This window comes from Pipistrellus kuhlii, unplaced genomic scaffold (assembly GCF_014108245.1).
Source record: "Pipistrellus kuhlii isolate mPipKuh1 unplaced genomic scaffold, mPipKuh1.p scaffold_m20_p_10, whole genome shotgun sequence".
Taxonomy (NCBI): domain Eukaryota; kingdom Metazoa; phylum Chordata; class Mammalia; order Chiroptera; family Vespertilionidae; genus Pipistrellus; species Pipistrellus kuhlii.
In genome coordinates, this window is record NW_023425405.1 from 13,259,107 (window position 1) to 13,281,721 (window position 22,615).

Here is a 22,615-nt window from a genome sequence, read left to right on the forward strand (position 1 = left end):
TCCTGTGGAATTGAGTTATTATCTTGTAACTAATTTCTTACTCAAATTCAGCTTTGTTCTCACACACTTCCTTTGTGCTATCATTGTCAAATATATTCTTGTATAAAATTGCTTTTTAGATTATTTTAGAAAGTAAATAAGAAGAAATATGCTGGTACATTGATATATTGTCTTTGATAATATGTAATTACAGCTGAAACCGGTTTGGCTCAGTGGATAGAGCGTCGTCCTGCGGACTGAAAGGTCCCAGGTTCAATTCCGGTCAAGGGTACCTTGGTTGAGGGCACATCCCCAGTAGGGGGTGTGCAAGAGGCAGCTGATTGATGTTTCTGGCTTTCTATCCCTCTCTCTTCCTCTTTGTAAAAACTCAATAAAATATATTAAATAAATAAAATAATAAAGATATATTTTTTAAAAATATGTAATTACATTTACCAGTGATCTTTGACCTTTGTGTGTGGATTTCAATCACTGACTATTCTGACTTATGTTCAGCCTGAAGAACCTCCTTTTTTCTTGTAACTTTGGTCAGCTAGCAATGAATTCTCTCAGATTTTGTTGATCTGGGAATGTCTTTATTTTACTTATGTTTTTTGAGATACAGTTTTATTAGATAAAAGATTCTTAGTTGACAGGATGTCTCTCTCTCCCCATCCTGCCCCCAGCACTTTGAATATACTATTTCAATGTCTTCTGACCCTCATTGTTTTAGGTGATAAGTTAGATGCTAATCTTATTTGAGTTCTGTTGTATGGAATTAGCTTTTTATTTTTTTCTTGCTGTTTTCAAGATTTTTCTCTTTAACTTTCTCTTTCAACATTTTTTCTAGGATGTGTCTAAATGTGGATCACTTTATATTTTATCTGTTGAGGTTAGTTGAACTTTTGGATGTGTAGGTTAATTAAAAATATCTGATTAGAAATATTAATTAGAAATATCTGCTGCCTCCTGCACGCACCCTGACTGGGGATTGAACCCACAATCTAGGTATGTGCCCTGATTGGGAATTGAATCTGAAACCTTTTGGTGTATGGAGTGATGCTCCAACAAACTAAGCCATCCAGCCAGAGCTTCTTTTGCTTCTTTACACATATTTTTCTTTAGTTCATTGAACATATTTATAATAGCTGCTTTGAAGTTTTTGCTAAGTTGGGGATCTGGGTCCTCTCACAGAGAATTTCTGTTGGTTGCTTTTTTCCACCCATGTATAATCACAATGCACTTTCCTGTTTTTTGCAGGTATAATAATTTTTTTGTTATATACTGGACATCTATATATATAAAAGCCTAAGCGACCAGCCGACTGGCTGACTGTTCGACCAGCTGACAGGTAGCTATGACACGCACTGACCACCAGGAAGAAAATGCTCAATGCAGGAGCTGCTGAGCTGCAGTAATTTGGCAGCTGTGATTCTTGGGTGCTATACCTGGAACTAGGGAGAAGGGAGCCTGATTCTGATGTCCATAACCCAAGAACTGCCCTTGCCCATCCAGGACCCCTTGGGGGATATCAGAGAGACAGTCTTGGCCCAATCCCCATAGTCCAGGCCAAGGGATACCACTGGTGCATAAATCTGTGCACCAGGCCTCTAATTTTAGATAGTGTAATGTAGCAACTTTAGATATTGATTCCCTCAACCTTATTGCTTATTTTTGAGCTTATAAACTTACTGTTATAGTTTGCTTTTTTGCTTGTTTAGTGACTTAGCTATATTATTTTAATAAATTCAATTTCCCTGCAGCTTGAAACCTCTAATGCTGATCCTTAGAATATGCATGCTTGGTCGTGTGCACAGTCATCCTGGGATGACAGTGATTTTAGCACAGCTCTCTTGCACTGTCTCTATCCTTCATTGTCTGTCTCTATTGGTATAATCACCAGCTGTTAGGCTTCATTAGTTGCTAACTAACCACTCAATTGTTTTCAACAGTGCTCTGGAGCATAAATTGCTCCACAATTTGATCCAGAGGTAGTTTTTGAGGCCAGACTTTGAGATTTATTCTGACCCTGGGAGGGCTCTTCTTAGATGTCCTTTTTTTATGGTTCTCTCTGGTACACTAGCTAGCCTACAGTCTAGCTTGTTGCAACCAGCTTCCTCTTAATTGCATATTACCAAAATATCCATTGTTTTCCAGAACTCTCTTCAGCGTGACTTCCCCAAACTCTGTTCCAAATAAAGTCTGTTCTCTTGTGGAGAGCTTCAGAACTCTCCTTATCACCTGCCTCTTCCCCTGGGCAATATCTCTTGAGATTCTGCTCTAAAACTGGGGACAGGGAAAACAACCACTTCTCTTGGAGTGATAGCTTTGCTTTATAAGCAGGCCACTGAGTGGCAGCAAGTAGCCTTTGGTCTTCTTGGCTTTTATCTCCCTTTGTGGAACAAGAACTTCAAATGGTTGTCTTAAAAGTAATTTTCACCAGTATGGTTATTTTGCTGAAGCGTGGGTCTTTGGAGCTCCTTACCGTTCTGGAGATTGTCCCCTAATATCATCTTAATAACAGCAAACCCTTTCTTAAACTGCTAACAGTATTTTATGGACTTCTACCCAGAATTTGGTTTCTGATTTAAAATAAGTGCAATATGAAGACTACATTGGAGGTGAATTGGAGATAAAGATACTGATAGATTACCCCAGACCAAATGAGGCTCTGAGAACCATCTCCCTTGTGCATTCCACGCACCAGAATACCAAAAGATACTGATCAAAATAAACCACTAAGCCAGGAATTAGGTGACAAACTACTACTTCTTAGTTTTCTTTCTGGTTTTCTGGGTGACCATAAGTAACCCAGGCAACATACTCTGAGCTCTAGTTCCCAGGAATAGTATATTGCGTTAAAAGTATTTGTCTCACTACTGGTGTCCAAAATAGGGAATGTAATGTAGATTGTGTTTATGATGGAATTATTTCACTAAATCTTCCCTGGTCCTTTTCCCTCTGCTGTCTCTTGTGACTGACATCATGCATCTGGGAAGTAGCTGTCTGTACATTAAAAGTTATTGCTGTTTTGGATCTGTGAACTCCAGGCAGAGCCTTGGTCTATAATCACAGTTTTCTAAATACTTGTTGGATAAGGAAATAAAGTCACAATGGCTTATCTCCTCCCTCACTAAATGTTTTAATTTGTGAAAGAAAAGGGAGTGGGAACTTGGAATTTTCTGATCATAGTCTAATTCTAAGCCAGAATTATGTCTCATCTTACCCAGACACTTATCATTTTTGGTTACTTAAAATGAAGTTGGTTCAAAGCCCAGGTCCAATGACTTCACTGTTTAATTTTACCACAATATAAAGAATTAATAGAAATTTTTCACAAACTCTTCCAAAAAATAGAAGAGGAAGGAACACTTCCCAATTCATTCTTTGAGATCAGTATGATCCTTATACCAAAACCAAACATCACAAGAAAAGTACAGAACAATATTGCTTTATGAATGCAGATGCAAAACTGTTATGCTAGAAATTAAAAATAGCAGCATATAAATATGACTATACACTCTTAGGGACAAAAACATGGAACAAAAACTTCATAACACTGAATTTAGCAATGCTTTCTTGGATATGACACCAAAGGCATAGGTAACAAAAGGAAAAATAAACATTAAACTTAATGAAAATTAAACATTTTTGTATATCAAGACACTATATACAGAGTAAAAAGGCAACACACAGGAGAAAATATTTTCAAATCATATGTTTGGTAAAGGATTAATATCCAGAATATATAAAGAACTCCTAAAACTCAACAAAAACACAAGCAAACCAATTTAAAATGAGCAAAGGACTTGAATAGACAATTCTCCAAAGATATGCAAATGACTAATAAGGACAAGCAAAGGTGCTCAATATCCCTAACCATTAGGGGGCTGCAAATCAAACTATAATTAGACTAGCTCATACCCAGTAAGATAGTTGCTATAAAAAAAAAAAAAAAAAAAAAAAAACCAACCTAAAAAACAGAAAACAAGTGTGGCAAGGATATAGAGAAATTAGAACTCTTGTGCCTTGTTGATGAGAATGTAAAATGGTATAGAAGCTGAGAAAACAGTAAGGCAGTTCTTTAAAAAAAATAGAATTATCATATGAAGAAGCAAATTCTCTTCTAGATATATACACAAAATAATTGGAAGTAGGCTCTTGAAGAGATATTTGTATACATGTATTCATAGCATTTTCACAATAGTTAAAATACGGAAGCAACCCAAATACCCATTGACAGATGAATGTGTAAGCAAAATGTGGTATATACATACAATGGAATATTATTCAGCCTTTAAAATTAAGGATATTCTGACATATACTATATCCTATTACATGGAATCTGAGGATATTAGGCTAAGTGAAATAAACCAGTAACAAAATAGCAAATACAACATGATTCCATTAATATGAAATCTCTAGAGTAGTCAAAGTCGTAGAGACAGAATGGTGCTTTCCAGTGGATGAGGGAAGGGAGAAATGAGAATTTATTGTTTAATGAGTATAAACTTTCAATATTATACACTACTGAACTGTATATTTAAAATGTATTTAACACTACTGAACTGTATATTTAAAATGTATTTAGCACTACTGAACTGTATATTTAAAATGTTTAGGATGGCAAATTTTATATTATGTATATTTTAAAAGTTTTTAAAATTTTGAGAGAGGAGTAGGCTCTCTAGAATGACCAAATGGGAATTATCCCAGGGAGGCAAGGTTGGTTTTACAGCCAAAAATCAATTAATGCAATACACTATATCAATAGAATAAAGGTCAAAAAACGCACATGAACATCTCAACAGATGCTGAGGGGGAAAAACAACCACATCGGTTCTGTTCATACATTATTTACAATAGCCAAAATATAAAAGCAACAATCCAAGTGCCCATCCATAGACAAATGGATAAAGAAGATGTGGTACGTATATGACTGGAATATTACTTAGCCATAACAAAAGAATGAAATCTTGCCATTTGCAACAACATGCATGGATCTATAGGGTATTATGCTAAGTAAAATAAGTCAGACACAGAAAGACAAATACCATATGGTATCATTTATTGTGAAATCTAAATAAAATAAAATAAAATAAACTCTTAGATACAGAGAACAAATTGATGCTTATCTGATGGGAGGGGGTTTTGGGTCATAGAAAAAGGTAAAGGGATTAAGGCATACAAATTACCAGCTATAAAAACAGTTGCAGGGATGTGAAATACAGCATAGAGAATATAGTCAATAATAGTGTATGATGTCAAATGGGTACTAGACTTATGGAATAATAAGTCTTAAGTTAGATAAATGTCTAATCACTATGTTGTTCACCTTAAACTAATATAATACTGTATGTTAACTGTAATTGAAAAGTAAAAAAATAGCCAAGACCAGTTTGGCTCAATGGATAGAGCGTTGGCTTGCGGACTGAAGGGTCCCGGGTTCAATTCCGGTCAAGGGCATGTACCTTGGTTGCGGGCATATCCCCAGTAAGGGGTGTGCAAGAGGCAGCTGATCGATGACTCTCTCTCATCGATGTTTCTAACTATCTCTCTCCCTTCCTCTCTGTACAAAATCAATAAAATATATATTTTTTAAAAAAGAAAGAAACGTAAAAAAAATATATATTTTTAAAGGACATTATAAGAACAGAGGAGAAACAAATGGTCGAATTTCATTGCATGAGGGAGAAATGCCCTCCTGAGACCACCTTGAAGAAGAAAAAAACAACAACAAGAAATAGAAGAAAGGCTAGGGAAGAGAAAAGGGCTGAAGGGAAGAAGGTGGGGGGAGAGAAGGGAGGGGAGAAGAAGGTTGGGAGAGGAAGGGAGATACCCTATTCACTATAAACCTGAAATCAGAGTACTGTCTCCTCTTGCAGAATAGGAAGGAGAGGACAGAGGTCGATTTCCCTCTCCTAGATGCTCTTTAATTGGAGGAAGATTCCTGACAGAGACGTAGAGATGCAAGTAGCAGAGAAGACAGGATCAAACCAAACCTGAGCAGAATGCCTTGGTGAGTAAAGAATACCTAACAGTTTCTTGCAAATCAAAGACCCTTACAGAAAGCTGCTCATTTTGAGAGTTGTAAGATTTTAACCCATAAGGAAACTGAAGAATTATTAAAATGATTTGTGCTTTATAGCAAGGACACAACTATTGGTATAAATGAAGTGCTCTGAAGATGTTGTAAGATATTGTGGGCAGGGGAAGCCATCCATTTACATTCCCAGAGCTTTACTTTATTAAGTGCTTTGAGTGGTTATTTTTTCAAAGTCTTCTTCCCTTCTCTTCTGAGTGCACTTCTAGCACAGCATGCTAAAGTTCTATTCATGAAGAAGAATCATTTTTTTCTTCATAATGATCTAGAAGAGACACAACCTAGTGACTTGCTTTCTGGAGCATTGATTTGTAAAAGAGAAATGACCTACAGGGTGCCTTTGGTGAAAACAGTTCTTTCTCTCTGTTTAGCTTCCAGAACTGCAACAGTCTGACCTTTCAGTGCTATTAAAGGCTAAACCCCAGGGGAGGAGGGGAGGGTAACTGGGGGGCCAGTTATAGTTGATAGTAATGATTCTTTGTGCAGACTTCCTGCACTCTGGCTTTGGGGTGACACTTTTTATTCACCCTTTTGAACTTTCTTTTGGGACACACACACACACACACACACACATATAATTAATTTTAATTTTCACCCAAGGATATATTTTATTTATTTTTTATTTTTTATTTTTTATTTTATTTTATTTTTTTAGAGAGAGAGAGAGAGGAAAGGAGAGAGATTGTTGTGAGAGAGAAACATCAATTGGTTGCCTCCTGAACATGCCCTGATTGGGGATAGAACTGGCAACCTAGGCATGTGCCCTGACCAGGTATCAAAACCTCACTTATTGGTGATGCTCCAACCAACTGAACCACCGGCCAGGACTGGTTTTTGATATGCACATGACTGTCACCACTAAGTCTTCTTACCCTGGAAAGGGAGGCCTTCCAGAGAGAATCCCCTCAGGGCAGCTCATGTTTCCATTTCAGAACTCCAATCACAACTTTGTGGTATTGTACAGAGAGGTGATTTGCCCATGGTTCCCTTCTTCTTTTAAAAATTCTAGTACATACAGAGAAAGAATCAGAATATTATGATGATCATCCAATATCCATCACCTAAAATTTGCCATATATTTTTTATTTTTTATTTTCTTCTTTTTTTATGCTGCAGTAATTTAAAGGAAGTTTAGGTATGTATTTTTCAACCCTAAATACTTCAAAATTCATTCAGAAATAATTAATACATCTTTGTTAGGTAAACACAATTCTGTTGTCACATTTAACAAGATTCACATAATTTTTCAATAAATTCATATATTCCCTATTGTAAAATTTATTTATTTATTTATTTAGAGAGAGAAGAAGGGAGAGGAGAGAAACATTTACATGAGAGCTAAACATTGATGGGCTGCCTCCTGCACGCCCCCTATCGGGGATAGAGCCCACAAAGAGTACAATTCAGAGGCACTAAATACCTTTACAATGTTATACATCCACTACCACTATTTCCAGAAGATTTTCATTATACCAAATAAACCCTATACCCTTTAAGAATATAACTCCCCAGTTATCCCAAACAATCTTTTAAAGATGGTGAATTCAATAAGCTTTACATATTTCATTTGGTTGTTGCATTTCTTAAGATTTCTAATCTAGAACTGCCTCTTCTTGCCACACTCACATATATTTTATTTTCATGACATTGACTTGTTGACAATTCTGGCCAATTGTTCTGTAGAATGTCCCACCTTCTGGATTTGTCTGATTGTTTTCTCATGGTGTTGTTAAACATGTTCTTCTGTCTTCTGTATTTCTTATAAGCTCAAAGAAAGACTTGATAAGAATCAGGTTAAACTTTTTTATTAGAATTCTTCCTACTGCATCGTATTAGGCTCTACCTAATGTCTGGTTGTTCCCCTATTGATGAGGCTAATATTAGTTACTGAGTTAAAAATGGGTTTTTAAAAATGGGTTCTTAGCTACTTGCATAATTATCTCTACTTTGAATGTTCAGATAAAGGGACTCTGAGATGTTGCCTGGCACCTAGGAGACAGCCTTTATCCAGTATAAAGGAAAGAGGATTAAGAATGAGGCTTTATGCTTTTTATGGAGTACTAGTGGTCGGTGCATGAAATTTGTGCACTGGAGGTACAGAAGGGTGATCTCCCTCTGCCAGGCCTGCTCTCTCTCGCAGTTCAGGATCCCTCAGGGGATGCCCATAAGCCGGCAGTCAGAGATCCCTCTTGCAGTCCTGGGCTCATTCCCCCATTTGGTCAATTTGCATATTAGGGTTTTATAATATAAGATATGCAAGTCTCCAAATTTATTGCTAAGGGTGGCCAATCAATGCAGAAATTTTTGGAATATGAAGTCCAGCAGAGACTACTTTTTCTCTGGGCCCAAAAGAAAATACTCTGAAATTCATTTTTAGCCAGAATTTAACCATGGAGAAGTATTATAGATCTCTTTGCTAACAATTATTAAAGACAGTGAAATCACTTTGGGACTTTAGATACAGAAGAATCTTTTATGGCATTTTACAATAATTCCCTATTCACCTTCAACTCCCCCACCCCTGCCAAACAACAACAACACTTTAAACTCTAGAATAAAAAAATTAGGTCATTTTCTTTGAATGCAGATAGCAGATCTTTAGATGTTTCTTGAGTACTGTTTAAATTTTAGAACAAGGAAAAATATGTATCTGCTCTCTCTCTCTTTGATATTTACCTTTTGTCTTTTAGCTACTATAAACTTAATAACTGATCCGTTGAAAATATAAGCATGTAGGTTAAAGGATCTTATTATTTCTTTACTTATTTATTTATAAATATATATTTTATTGATTTTTTTACAGAGAGGAAGAGAGAGGGATAGAGAGCCAGAAACATCAATGAAAGAAACATCGACCAGCTGCCTCCTGCACCCCCCCCCACTGGGGATGCGCCCACAACCAAGGTACATGCTCTTGACTGGTATCAAACCTGCAACCCTCCAGACCACAGGCCAATGCTCTATCCACTGAGCCAAACCGGTTCTGGCAGGATCTCATTATTTAAACTAAGAATTTTGGTTTCTAAAGTTATTTTTAATCTCCATATAAACACTTTTATTTTACAGCAATTAAATATCCAAGTCAGTTGCCGGGACGGGTTTGGCTCAGTGGATAGAGCGTCGGCCTGCCGACTGAAAGGTCCCGGGTTTGATTCCCGGGCAAGGGCATGTACCTTGGTTGCGGGCACGTCCCCAGTGAGGGCTGTGCAAGAGGCAGCTGATCAATGATTCTCTCTCATTGATGTTTCTAACTCTCTATCCCTCTCTCTTCCTCTCTGTGAAAAATCAATAAAAAATATATTTAAAAAAATTATATATATATATATATATATATATATATATATATATATATATATATATATATATCTCCAAGTCAGTTAAACTCTGCTCAAGGTTGCCAAATATTTCTGGATACCCAGAGGGAATTTGGGGTTATTATTGCTTTGAGTATGTTTGTTTGTTTTTTATTATTTTGTTTTTAAGCTAACACAAAGATAGGGGAGTTGTGAATTTTCTGCATAGCAGTACAGAATTTAACCATAGGATACTAGACTAACAATTTTCATTTTACTACTGGAATTAGTAATATTCTTTTTCTTAACTGTTATGTAATTTTTAAAGATTTTGGCTTCAAAGTTACTAGTTGGATAGGGAAGGTTGTGCAGGTCCCTTTGATAAATTAGTTCTGCAACAAAAGTACTACCAGAAGGCCTAGCAACACTTTCCTGTCACCTTCCATTGGGGATTACTTCATTTGGTGAAGACCCCACCAGTGGAATACAAAACAAATCAGTGGAAAAGGTCAGCCATCCTTTCCCTTTTCTTCCCCCCCACTCCTCTTCTTTTCTCTTTCCTCTTCTTTTCTTCTTCTTCCTCCTCCTCCTCTTCTTCTTCTCTTCTTGTCCCTCTTCCTCCTTGTTTTGTTAAAGAGTATTGTTTTTTTAATCAAATCACAACAAAACTGGCTTGTCTGCTCTCAGAGCTTCCCAAATTATCAAATGTCTGTCCCTCACTCTGACCAGTCCTATATTTTCTCTTCTCTTCATTGTCACTCATCCTAGGTTGTCATTCTTCAGTGACTCCTCTTATTCCCATCACATTTTGTATTCCCTAAAAATTCCCTTCCTCGCATCAGTCCATGGCATGTCACTGAATACTCAATAGAATCGAAGGAGTGAAAGAATGAATCCAGCAGAGGAATCCTAAACCTGTATTGTGAACTCCCTCTGCCCAACTCCATTTGTTTTGAACTGCCAGCTCTGGTTTCCTGTCTGGATTCTCTAGGCTCTCGGCGTTCTATAAGGATAACCAAACGTTATCCTTATAGAACACCGATAGCCGGGCTAAAACCGGCTCTCCGATATCCCCCGTGGGGTCCCGGATTGCGAGAGGGCACAGGCTAAGCATCCCAGGAAGGTTCTGGGGCATGTCCAGCCTGTTTACCCAGTCCCGATTTGCTGGACCCCAGCAGCAAGCTAAGCTACCCGTCGGAGTGTCTGCCCCCTAGTGGTCAGTGCATGTCATAGTGAGCAGTTGAGTGGCCTTAGTATATTATTAGCATAGCATAGCATAGCATAGCATAGCATAGCATAGCATAGCATAGCATAGTATAGTATAGTATAGTATATTAGGTGTCAATAGTATATTATTGACACCTAATATACTAAGTGTCCAGTCAACAGCCGACCAGATGACTGGACACTTAGTATATTAGGCTTTTATTATATAAGATAATGGAATTACTTGAATCATGCCCAGTACTTTAAAAAAAAAAAAAAAAGTCTAGAAGACTGTATATATAGTCACAACAAACTGGACCAGGTTGACTAAATAATGGAAAACTTCTTTCCTTTTTTAAGGAGTGGGCAACTGAAAGATGGGGAGATAAGCCACACTAACTTCCTACAAAGGCTGTATGTTCCTACTAAGAAGGACTTCTCGTTGGCTGAGTATGTTTTCTATAAGGTAGAGAGAGTATACTGGAAAGAATACAGGTGTATAGGTGAGGCCAATCAGAATTTAGTTTCTAGCCATAAGCTTTAGACTATTTATTTAATATCTCCAAACCTCAGCTTACTCATCTGTAAAATGGGACTAATAATTTCCTTATTTTTTTCAGACTACTTGAGGATTTTTAGGCAATGTGTCTAAAGCACTTATTAATACCTAATAAATATTTAATACTAGAGGCCCAGTGTATGAAATTCACACACTGGTAGGGTCCCTAGCAGCTGCAGGCTGCAAGCCAGGTACTCCCTTCCCTTCCGCCAGCCGCCTGTCAGTGCAAGGCCTCCCTCCCTTCCTCTGGCCATCTGCTGCCACCCAGGCCTCCTTCCCTTCGGCCTGCTGGCCTGCCCCCTGGTCAAACTCGTGGAAGAACTCAGGTCCAGGGGACAATTTGCATACTACACTTTTATTATATAGGATGTTTTCTTTAGAAATGTGATTCACTTGGTAACATATTACTAAATATAATGATTTTTAGATTAAAATCTTTCAAGGAATAAAGCTCTTGGGGAAAAGGATGAATCTGATTATTGAGAGAAGAGATTGAGAAGCATTAGAATAACAGCTCTACATAGAAACACCAGTACTCCCTTAAGAACTTCTGCCAAGTTCTGAGGGCTCTGACTAGGGAATGTATAAGGAAGTTGCACATCCTTTGTGTTGATGAATGAATCCTAACTTGAGGGGGGACAGTGAGTTCGCTAATCATATCATAACAACCTATCCTTAACAACCACCTGCTCCTGTGCTGTGATTCTGACATAGCTCTGGTGATAAGCTTCAAGAAGTGCCAGGTCTGTTCCTAGCTACCTGTTTATAGAAGCTTGGGATTCTAAGTGGGACGTAAAAGGAATGGAGTGCCATGAGAATGGCGATAGAAGATGAAGTTTGTGGAAAAAATGAAGAAAGTTAAAGGGTCATCGTGACTTAGTTTGCACCCCTTGAAAATGGGGCAATCGACTGTATTTCTTGAAGAGATTTAAGTACTGTTCCAAATCCATTTCTTCCATCTCAGCCCCACGAGGATTCTACTAAAAAATGAAACTTCCTCCTAAATGTCTTACCTCTTCCTCCCTGTAGGCCCTGACAGTTTCCCAGTTCATCCCTTTCTCCAGGCACTCCCAAGATAAGGAGATCAACTGCCTGCCCCCTTTCCATTAGTGGGCTCAGGTTTACAAGGAAGAGCCAGAAGCAAGCTCTCACTTTCGAGAGCGCCTGTCCCAGGACACTGCTAAATTTCATTTGGTGGGGAATCTTTAGAGAGATGACTTATGGAATCCAATTTTTGAGGGTTTTTTTTTTGTTTTGTTTTGTTTTTTTTTTCCTGTTGGGGAGGCCAAATGAATTTGGAATATTCTGTTTTGGGTTGAATTTATCCCTTGTTATTTTAATGGCTGTAACAAGTTGTTTTTGAAATGTTTCCAATCAGCACATCTTTATTTACTGTCCTTAACACCCGGAGGCTACTTGAAGAAGGATTTAATTTCCAAAGTCCAGTAAGTAAACAAAAGTTTTCCAATAACATCTTCAGGCAGGCACTGAAAGACCTCATTTTTGCCACAACACTTGCCTGGCTCCCCCAAAATACTTCATTAGTACTGTGCTCAACAAACCTTCTACCATCATGTAAAAACTAAACACAAAGTTATGTACTAATTTAATTTTCTACTTCTTAATCATCATGTTTAACAAAAAACAGGAGCAAAAGCAAAACATGTTTTAAATATGATACTATCTGACTAAACCCTAAGTATAATAAATCAAATAGGCCATGTGGGGGATACATATGAATCCTAGTTGGGAGATGGTTATTCACTCTTCTCCTGAGAGAATGGAAATGTCCAGAAGGCACTGATTAGAGAAGCAGAGGCCAGCAGGCATGGCTTCGGCTATGTAGGAATTTCCACGGCTTTAAAATTAACTCCAGAATACTATTAAATGCAATATTCACTGATATTGGGTATGTTCTCTGTTACCTTCTTTTATCTCAATCCTTTGAGAGTCCAGAAATTTAAGGGTTATAAATTTCATCAAAATAGGCTAATTGTTATAACAAGTGACTTTAAAATCTCAATGGTTTGACCCAACACAATGCATTCTTCTTTTTGTCCATTCTCTTGTCAAAGTCCAAAATGGATTGGTAGGGGTAGAAGTGTGTGGAATGTGGTCCTATTCAGTAATTCAGTGACCTAGGCTCCTTCCAACTTATACTCGATGTTCCTCTGGGTCAGAATCCTCTCCATTCAACCAATGGGCAGAGATAGAGTATACTGCACACTCCACGGGAGGTTTTTCATGGGCCAGACCTGGAATTGGCACCCATCACTTCTGTCCACATTCTTGTGGCCAAAACGCAGTCACATGGCTCTGCCTAACTTCAATGAAGAGAGCTAGGATGTGCCCAACTGCCAGGAAAGACAGAGAGCTCTTTGAGGCAGGCCAATCGTTCTTCTGTTGTATATTACCAAAGGTGTGTGAAAAAATGTACTGTCCTATTTACAGGTCACTTAATACCTAGCCCTGCCACTAATGTCTTAGTCAGTTCCTGGCAAAAGCCCATCTGTCAACATCATCATCAAATCATTACCACTCAAATGAGTCCACACTGCAAATTTGCTACATTATATTTAGGACTTTTCAGAGGTCCAAGAAAACCTGAACCAGGGCCTATGAAGAGGTTCCGATTAGAAGTTGCCTGGCAAAGTTATATGTAATATCTAAACCAAATTTTGTCATATGGGACCAATGAAAACAATAAATATGCTACAAACATTTAAAGGACTCTCTCAATACCTCTTCAAAAACTATGAAAATGTATTTTTGTCTTTTCTCCCTCTCTTTATTTTTCACAGTTGTCATGATTCTGTAATTGTCTGCACTCTTGCTTCCTGCATCTTTCATTAACCAATTTACAAAGGCTATCTGATAGTGCAATCATTTTAGAGACATCCATTTGTCCTCATTTACTCATCGGCTGCTATCCCCGTTGAGATTTTAGCTTCCTCCCATAATGTTCGTTCATCCTCTCACATAAAGGGGAAGATGCCATGGGCTATGCAAGGAAATGATGTTAAAGCCCTCATGTGCACTCTGGGCTGTCTTTCTAGTTGTGGTAGGTTTTTACTGCCCTATCCATACTTTCCTTGGATAAGCCAAGCTAAGCATTTATTATATGGCTCATGCAATTAAGGATGCAGTCTTCATTCATGTATTTATTCATTTCTTTATCCATTCATTCCTTCTGAAATATTTATTATCTACTATGTGCCAGACAGTATGCTAGATGCTAGAATCAGAGCAAAGACCAATACATATAAGGTCCCTACCCTTGTGGAGTTTATGAGAGAGAGAAATTCTAAATAAATAATAATGCAAAATATTAATTACAACTGTAGCATTTACATGGGAAGCTTATTTTTCTTTTAGCATTTTAGATGACCTCAAATCACCAAGAGTTCTGTTATTTTTTACACTGAGGTTTTTGTTGCTCTGTATCTAAAAACCAGCTTCTTTTCTTTAAGGTAATCATTCATTCATTCTTTCATTACTGATAATATTCATCAATTCATTAAATATTATTGTAAAACTACTATTTACCAGGCACTATGCTAATGTTTCCAAATTCAAAAACAAAAAGACAAGATCCCTGCCTCAAGGGTCATAGTTCAGTTAAGTAGACTGCCATGCAAACCACACAGTATCCTATATAATAAAAGCCTAATATGCAAATCTACCGAACATCAGAATGATCGGTGAAACAATTGGTTGCTATGATGCGCACGGACCCCGGGGGCAGACACTCAGTTCAGGAGCTGCTCACAGCCTGCAGGCCCCAGGCCAACCAAGGTGGGTGCCAGCAGGGGCTCCTCAATTGCCCAGGTGGTTGCCCCATAGATCAGCCCTGATCACCAGCCAGGCCTAGGGACCCTATGCATGTATGATTTTCATGCACTAGGCCTCTAGTATTAAGATAATAGTCCTAATGGAGAAATGTAAAATGTGCAGTGAGGGATAGGAAAGGAGGGCCTAAATCTGCCTGCGTAGATCAGGGAAGACTTCACAAAGGAGGTAGCGCTTGGATTTGAAGGGTGAATAAGCCTTTGCTAAGTAGGGAAGTCAAGGAAGAGCGTGTAGCTGGTTGATCATCAAAGAGTTGTGTTTTCTCATTCCATAGTATGAAAATGTTCTGAGAAGTGGCCCTACTAATTTCCAGTTCTTTATACGTGACAAGTTCTCATTAATGGGAAGTGAGCAGAAGTGATTGCATCATTTCTAGGCTGGGTTAAGAAGTAGGTGTGCCTTTTCTTCCTTCTTTTTCCAAGCTATTAACTCTGGAAGTAAAACACTGAAGCTTAGAGGATGGCAAAGCTGCAAAATAGAAGGATTCTGGATGGAAGGCTGCTTGTCACACTGAACTATTACAAGACTAAGAAAAACTTTCTATTATGTTAATCTATATAGCTTATTTGTTACAGCAGCAACCTCTAGTTTAGTTAATACAGGGAAGTCCAAGCAAAGTGAACAGTATGTTCAAAGGCTTACTGGTATGTCTAGCACAGAATGCATACTCATAAATATTTGATATTGCAGTAAGAATATTATAGGAAAATACAAATAGTCCAGTATTGCCAAAGTATAAAATACATGATTGGTGAGTATAAAGGGAGGGTGGCTGAATAGGCATGGTGGACCACAAAGAACCTTGAATGTCATGTTGAAGAATCTAGGTTTGATTTGTGGAAGGAGGGAAGCCAATGAAGAATGCTGAAAAGGGTGAGGCATGATCCCTGGAATAACAGGATGTCCAAGAAACAACACTCAAGAGCTTGCTTTAAATTTTCTTTAAATGTAAAATGGTAATTCAAAGTCAAAATATAGGGTTTCAGAATTAGAACACATCATAGTCTGGTCAAACCTCATTTAACAAATGAGGAAAGTGAGGCCCAGAAAAGCTAAGTGCCTAGGCCAAGGTCAGCCAGCTAAAATCTGGCAGAGATGGGGATAGAAGCTCGTCTCTTGTTTACCAGCCCTAAAACATTACTCTTTCCACTGTACCGCAGTGCTTCGGAGCAGTGGAGACCAGCTGGTGTGCCTGTGCTTTCAGTTCTCTAATGAAGACATTGGGGATTTGGAGGCAGGGTATTTTCCATAGAAGGCTGTCTTCTCTGTAATTCCTCATCTGGCTTGAACCACTACTTTGGAATAGGTCCATTTTTCAGCATCAGATTTCCCTGGAGGGCCACTGGGAATGTGCTTAGTGACCTGTGGGGTGCCCTTGCACACTCTGAGCATTTGTTGTGAAGATGAGAAGAAAGTAGCAGTGGTTTGAGCTCCTGGAAATGCTGCCGGGTACCTTTGCAGCATTGTTGGCTCTCTCAGCGACTGTGGTTCAGCCCTCCAGCTGATTGTCCTTCAGGGGTGAGATCAAAACATCTTCTTCAGCTTGTCTACTTAAAGGGTCAGCCCCTATAGTTGGCATTTTCTGTTCATCATTTCACTACTTCTTGTTCTCATACATTGTTGAGCTGATTCATTATTCATTACCAGAGGCCCTGTACATGAAATTCATGCATGGGGGAGGGATGTGTGGCCCTCAGCCGAGCCTGTACCTTCTCCAATCTGGGACATCCCTCTCACAATCCAGAACTGCCAGATCCCAACTGCTTGCCTGCCTGCCTTCCTGATTGTCCCTAATCGCTTCTGCCTGCCAGCCTGATCATCCCCTAATCACTCCCCTGTCAGCCTGATTGACAACTAACTGCTCCCCTGCTGGCCTGGTCGTCCCTAACTATCCTCCCCTTCAGGCCTGGTCGCCCCCAATTGCCCTCCCCTGCAGACCTGGTCCCCCCAACTGCCCTCTCCTGCAGGCTTAGGTCCCCACAACTGTCCTCCCTTGCAGGCCTGTTTGTCCCATCTGTCCTCCTCTGCTGGCCTGGTCACCACTAACTTCCCTTTCCTGCAGGCCTGATCCTCCCAACTACCCTCTCCTGCTGTCCTGATCTCCTACAGCTGCCCTCCCCTGCTGGCCATCTTGAGTCCACATGGGGGTGGCCATCTTGTGGGCTGGAGTGGTGGTCAATTTGCATATTACCTTTTTATTATGTAGGATAATTATTTTACTTCATGTACTACCCAAGGCCATATGACACCCATTTTTATTTATTTGTTTGTTTGTTTGTTTATTTATTAAATATATTTTATTGATTTTTGTACAGAGAGGAAGGGAGAGAGATAGTTAGAAACATCGATGAGAGAGAGTCATCAATCAGCTGCCTCTTGCACACCCTCTACTGGGGATATGCCCGCAACCAAGGTACATGCCCTTGACTGGAATTGAACCCGGAATCCTTCAGTCCCCAAGCCGACGCTCTATCCATTGAGCCAAACCGGTCTCGGCGATGACACCCATTTTTAAAATGGGCAAAGGGCAGCTATGCTGAAGCCAATCTCAGAAAAGAATGGCATATAGTCTGATTTAAGAAGGACAGGGTATTAGTGAATTATTTTACAACCAGGAAGCCAGAGCACTAGTTGGGGAGCAGGGAGGTCATTTGTCTAAAAGCTTCCAAGTAATCTGGGGAAAATATATTTCTTAATGTTTTTGGTCTAGAGTTATATAATCACCCATTCCTTGTCCTTTGGTTGTATCACCTTTGCCTCCCTTGCATGTTGCTCAATGGACTAGGATGAAGTATTAAATGCAGATGAGATTGCTACCTCGGTCCCTAAGGAGTGTCTTGGTGGCACCCAAGGACAAGGTCTGATGCAGTGTATAGTGCTTGGACATTGAAGTCAGAGCGACATCTGTCACTCACTCATTGTGAGACCTCTGGCAAGTTTCTAACCTCCATGAGCACCAGTTTCCTCTTATGAGAAATGGGAAAATACTGTAAACTACTGGAGGTTGTTGTGGAATTAAATAAATGAACATATATAAGGCTTCATGCTAGGCAAGTGGTTGGCTCTTAAACACTTTTCAGGTCCCTGAGAAGTTATCATAAATAGCATTCTTTTCTCCAATCTGAATTTTAGGATTCAGATCAAGATGAGAAATGAGACAAAAGAGTAAGAAGATGGAGACCTAACTATTACCTTGATTGCTGTTTACTATGAGATAGAATGGGGTGCTAAATACTAAATGAGTCTCAGCTTTAGGTAGACTTATTTACCCAGTCACAAGTAACACTTGTGACTGGCCTTCTCATTCTGAATGAGGGTTAGGGTAGGAAGCTAGACAGAGGGACAGAAGTGTCAAACCTCCACAGGGAAGGAGACCTCAGAAGCATTTCTCCCAATATTTCCCTTCTCTTGCCTTCCTACTATCATCTGGTGCCTATTACTTCTCAGCCGCTCTGCTTATGAGGGACACAGATAACCATGTGCCACTGTAGGTAGCCTTGAGTACAAAATGGTTAGAAGAAAAGTGTGGGACAGGGAGGGAGAGGTTGGGTTGAGTTGTTCCTAACTTCAGAATTAGGGGTTAGAGTTCTGAATGGAGGATCAGTGTTCAGAGACCTGTTCTGGACAGGAGAGCACTGCAGGAGCATAATCAGAATTTCCAGGCTTGGGGCAACATCCAATGGCTCAATCCCAAGACCAAGAGGGACAGGTGGGCAGCAGGTTTCCAGCAGCACTTGCATATGACCTATGAGTCCCAGAACTTAGTCTTCTACTTTTATATGTTCTACCCAGTTTTAAAAAGTATATATTTTAATGACTTCAGAGAGAAAGGGAGAAGAAGAGAGAGAGAGAAACATCAATGATGAGAATCATTGATTGGCTGCCTCCTGCACACCGCACACTGGGTTGAGCTGCAATCCAGGCATATGTCCTGACCAGGAATCAAACTGTGACCTCTTGGTTCATAGGTCAATGCTCAACCACTGAACCAAGCTGTCTGGGCTTGCTCCGTCCCATTTTAAGTCTTTAAAATATAAGCATACTTTGCGATTATAAAAATAATACATACTCACTTTGGAAAATTCAGAAATATAGAGAAGTATAAAGAAAAGAACCAAACTAACACATAGTCTCATTGCAGAGAAAAAAACGTTAACTTTGACTATATTTCTATTCAGTCGTTCTTCTATGCATAGCATCACACAGATAAAATGATTCTACCTATACATATTAAATTTGCATGCTGACTTTTTACTTAATATTAGATTATTAAAAAATAATTTCCCCAAGTTATTAAAAGTTCTCAGTAATTAAACATAATTTTAAATGACATTTTCCCAGGTTTCAAGCACATTTGGATTAATCTCTACCAAATTATGAAAATCCAAAAGGCCTGGAGAGATCCAAGGATTTACCTTCTTTCAGGTTGATGAAGAGGGCATTTTCAAAAGCCAGGGCTCTCTGGGGCCTGTGCATGATAATTACTGTACAGTACTTGATCTTCTGGAATCTAGAGAGTTCTCCCATTTCAAACAATTGATGACATAAGTGATCAAAACATGCTACCCTGCAAAAAGCAATAATTCAAAACACAGGCCTTTCTTAAAAATGATGTCATTACATGTTCAAAAGAACCACTGTGTTAGTTTGCTACAGCTGCAATAACAAAATATCACAGCTTGGTAGCTGTGGGCTTGCCCATATTTTAACTGGGTTTGCTTTTCACTATTAGGTTGTAATAGATTTTTATATATTCTGAATATAAGTTTCTTGTCAAATATACTTTCAGCGAAGATTTTCTCTCATTCTGTGGGTTGTCTCTTACTTTCTTGATAGTGTTCTGTATTTTGAAGTCCAATTCATCTATTATTTTCTTTTGTCACCTCTGCTTTTGGTGACATATCTAAGAAACCACTGACAAATTTAGGTTATAAAGATTTACTCCTGTGTTTTCTCCTAGGAGTTTTATAGTTTTAATTCTTACATTGCGGTCTATGATCTATTTTGAATCAATTTATTTGTATGGTGTGAGGTATAGCCCAACATATTCTTTTGCATGTGGATATCCAGTTGTTCCAGCACCGCTTATTGAAAAAACTACTATTCCCCTATTGACCTTTGTCAAAACAAAAAACAAAACAAAAAATTGACCTTAAATGTGAGGGTTTATTTGTGGACACTCAATTCTATTCCATTGATCTCTATGTGTAAACTTATGCCAGTATCTTCATAATTGCTGTTTTGCTGTAGGTTTAGAAATCAGGAAATGTGTATCTTCCAGCTTTGTTTTTCCTCTTCAAGAGTTTTTTAGCTATTCTGGGTTACATTTCCATATGAATTGCAGATCAGCTTGCCAATTTCTGAAACACACACACACACACACACACCCCTGGAATCTGGATCTGGATCTGGACTGCATTGAGTTTCATTTTAATTTTCAGATTGTTCATTGCTGGTGTATAGAAATACAGTTGTTGGGTTTTTTTTTGTATATTGATCTTGTATCCTGCCATATTTCTAAACTTGTTTTATCCTTTTATTTGTTTTTTAATCCTCACTCAAGGATATTTTTTGCATTTATTATTTTTATTTTTTTATTTTTAGAGAGAGTAGAAGGGAGGATAGAGGAAAGAGAGAGAAGGATAGAAACATCTATGTGAGAGAGACACATTGACTGGTTACCTCCCACGGGTGCTCCAACCAGGGTTAGGGATCAAATTACAACCCAGGTATGTGCCATTGACTGGGCCTCAAACCTGCCACCCTTTCGAGCATGGACCAATGCTCTAACCACTGAGCAATGGTGGCCAGGGCTATCTTCTATTTTTAATCATGTTTTACTGTTTACTCTGCTCAAGGTGTTGTGTTAGCTACTATAGAAAATGCAAGGAGCAACAAGATATGGTCCCTGTCCTGAATAAGTTTATAGCCTAATTCAAGATATAAGACATAAATCTACTGAGTAAATAATAGCTCATTACAGCAATGTAAAGGGAAGTACAGACTTGCCTAATGAACTTACCGATGACTACAGCTCTAGGGAAGTTCAGAGGATGGAGAGACATTCAAGATTGGAGAGTGGGTGAAAATAGATTAGAAAGGATTTGAAAACTTACTGCCCCTCCCCTTCTTCCTTCTTCCCCCTTTAATTTTCTTGCTTCTTTTTCTCCCATCCCAACATTAATAAAACATACTAACCATGTTTGTTAGTGGTGCTGTGAGACCTTGATCTTCGAGTTTGGCTAGAATTCAAGCCAAGAGCTCTACTCAAAGAGAAAGTTTATTTAGAAAGTCACAGAGGTAGAGGTGAGCCAGCTGGGCTGCATGGACTCAGGAAACAAGTTACAGAGGCAAAAGGAGGGCCTTTGGAGCTTAAGAGGAAGAAAGAAAAGATGCTCGCCTTAAAGCAAAGGGAGTGGAGAGTCATGGGCATGCTGTACAGCAGGGGTGGGGAACCTTTATTCTGCTAAGGGCCATTTGGATATTTATAGCATCATGCGTGGGCCATACAAAATTATCAACTTAAAAATTAGCCTGCTGCTTTTGCGCAAACGTTTCATTAACTCAACCCTAATGTCTTGCCAGGGCCAGACCAAATGATTTCTCAGGTCTTATGCGGCCTGAGGGCCAGACATTTCCCACCCCTGCTCAAGAATGAAAGCATGAACAGGGTCCTTCATCTTAAGGGTTTTTATCTGTTTTCCAAAGGCGGGGATTTGGTGGGGAGAAGCGGGGCAGGTGTGTGTGTGGGGGGTAAATCAATATAATATTCATCAGCTTTCCACCGGGTGTTCTTTCACGGTTGTGGTCTCTAGTGATTGGTTGGTGCTAGGGTAGGGGGTCATCATTCATTTCATCTGGTCCTGATATCAGTCATTAGGTGCTTCATCTAGTTTTGCTGCTTTCAAACTAGAGATAACTGAGGCCTAGATGTTATCTCTAGTTTGACCAAAACTCTATCTCTGTGGTCAACAAACCCAAAGCTTTGTTCCCCAAGTTATTTGATGTGGGTCAGAACCTCTTTACCTGAGGACTTAATGCTTGAGGGAATGGTCCTGCAAGGGAGGAGGCAGGTGAGTCAGGATGCTGGATGAGGCCAGTTTGAATCAGCTGTTTGTCTCAGTTTCCCCATTCCACTTGCCAAGGAATTTTCCTAACTTTTTACTATTCTGCCTCATGATTATTTATCCTCATTTCTCAAATCTGGCTAATTATCAGAATCTCTTGACAAGCCTGTTAAAAATATAGAGGCCTGGTTTCACCTCAGAACTATTATATTATATTCCAGAGGCAGGGGCATGGACAATGGCATTGAAATTTTTATCTGGTAATTATGACTTTCAGCTAGGTTTGGGAAACTCTGATGATTATAATAATAGTCTCCAAATGTGGACAGATCCCTAGCTTCATTCCATTGCACCTATGACTCTATTAAGAATGCTCACAAATCCAGAAGTATACCTGAGCAGGAGAGTGTGTGAATCTGTGTAATAACTCCTCCATTAATGAAAATATCTCAAAGTACCTACAGTACTAAGAGGGATAAGCAGTGTCATCTGTGTTTATGGGAATGGCTTTTCCCTGTAAACAAATTTTTATTTTCAATATTTGTGAATCCTAAAAATC

At 39.0% G+C, this 22,615-nt stretch overlaps 1 protein-coding gene across 3 annotated transcripts in view; it reads left to right on the plus strand.

Moving 5' to 3' along the window:
• The window catches only part of MKLN1 (muskelin 1), a 303,397-nt gene that overhangs the window by 113,852 nt on the left and 166,930 nt on the right, over window positions 1-22,615 (plus strand). For 2 of the 3 annotated variants that reach the window (XM_045576809.1, XM_036427159.2), the window contains exon 2: window positions 5,865-5,998. Coding sequence is in view for 1 of the 3 variants with exons in the window: in XM_036427159.2 (XP_036283052.1) it covers window positions 5,991-5,998 (8 nt within the window). In the remaining 2 variants the exon portion in view is untranslated. The remainder of the gene's footprint in view (window positions 1-5,864; window positions 5,999-22,615) is intronic. The other variant, XM_045576813.1, reaches the window with a different exon arrangement.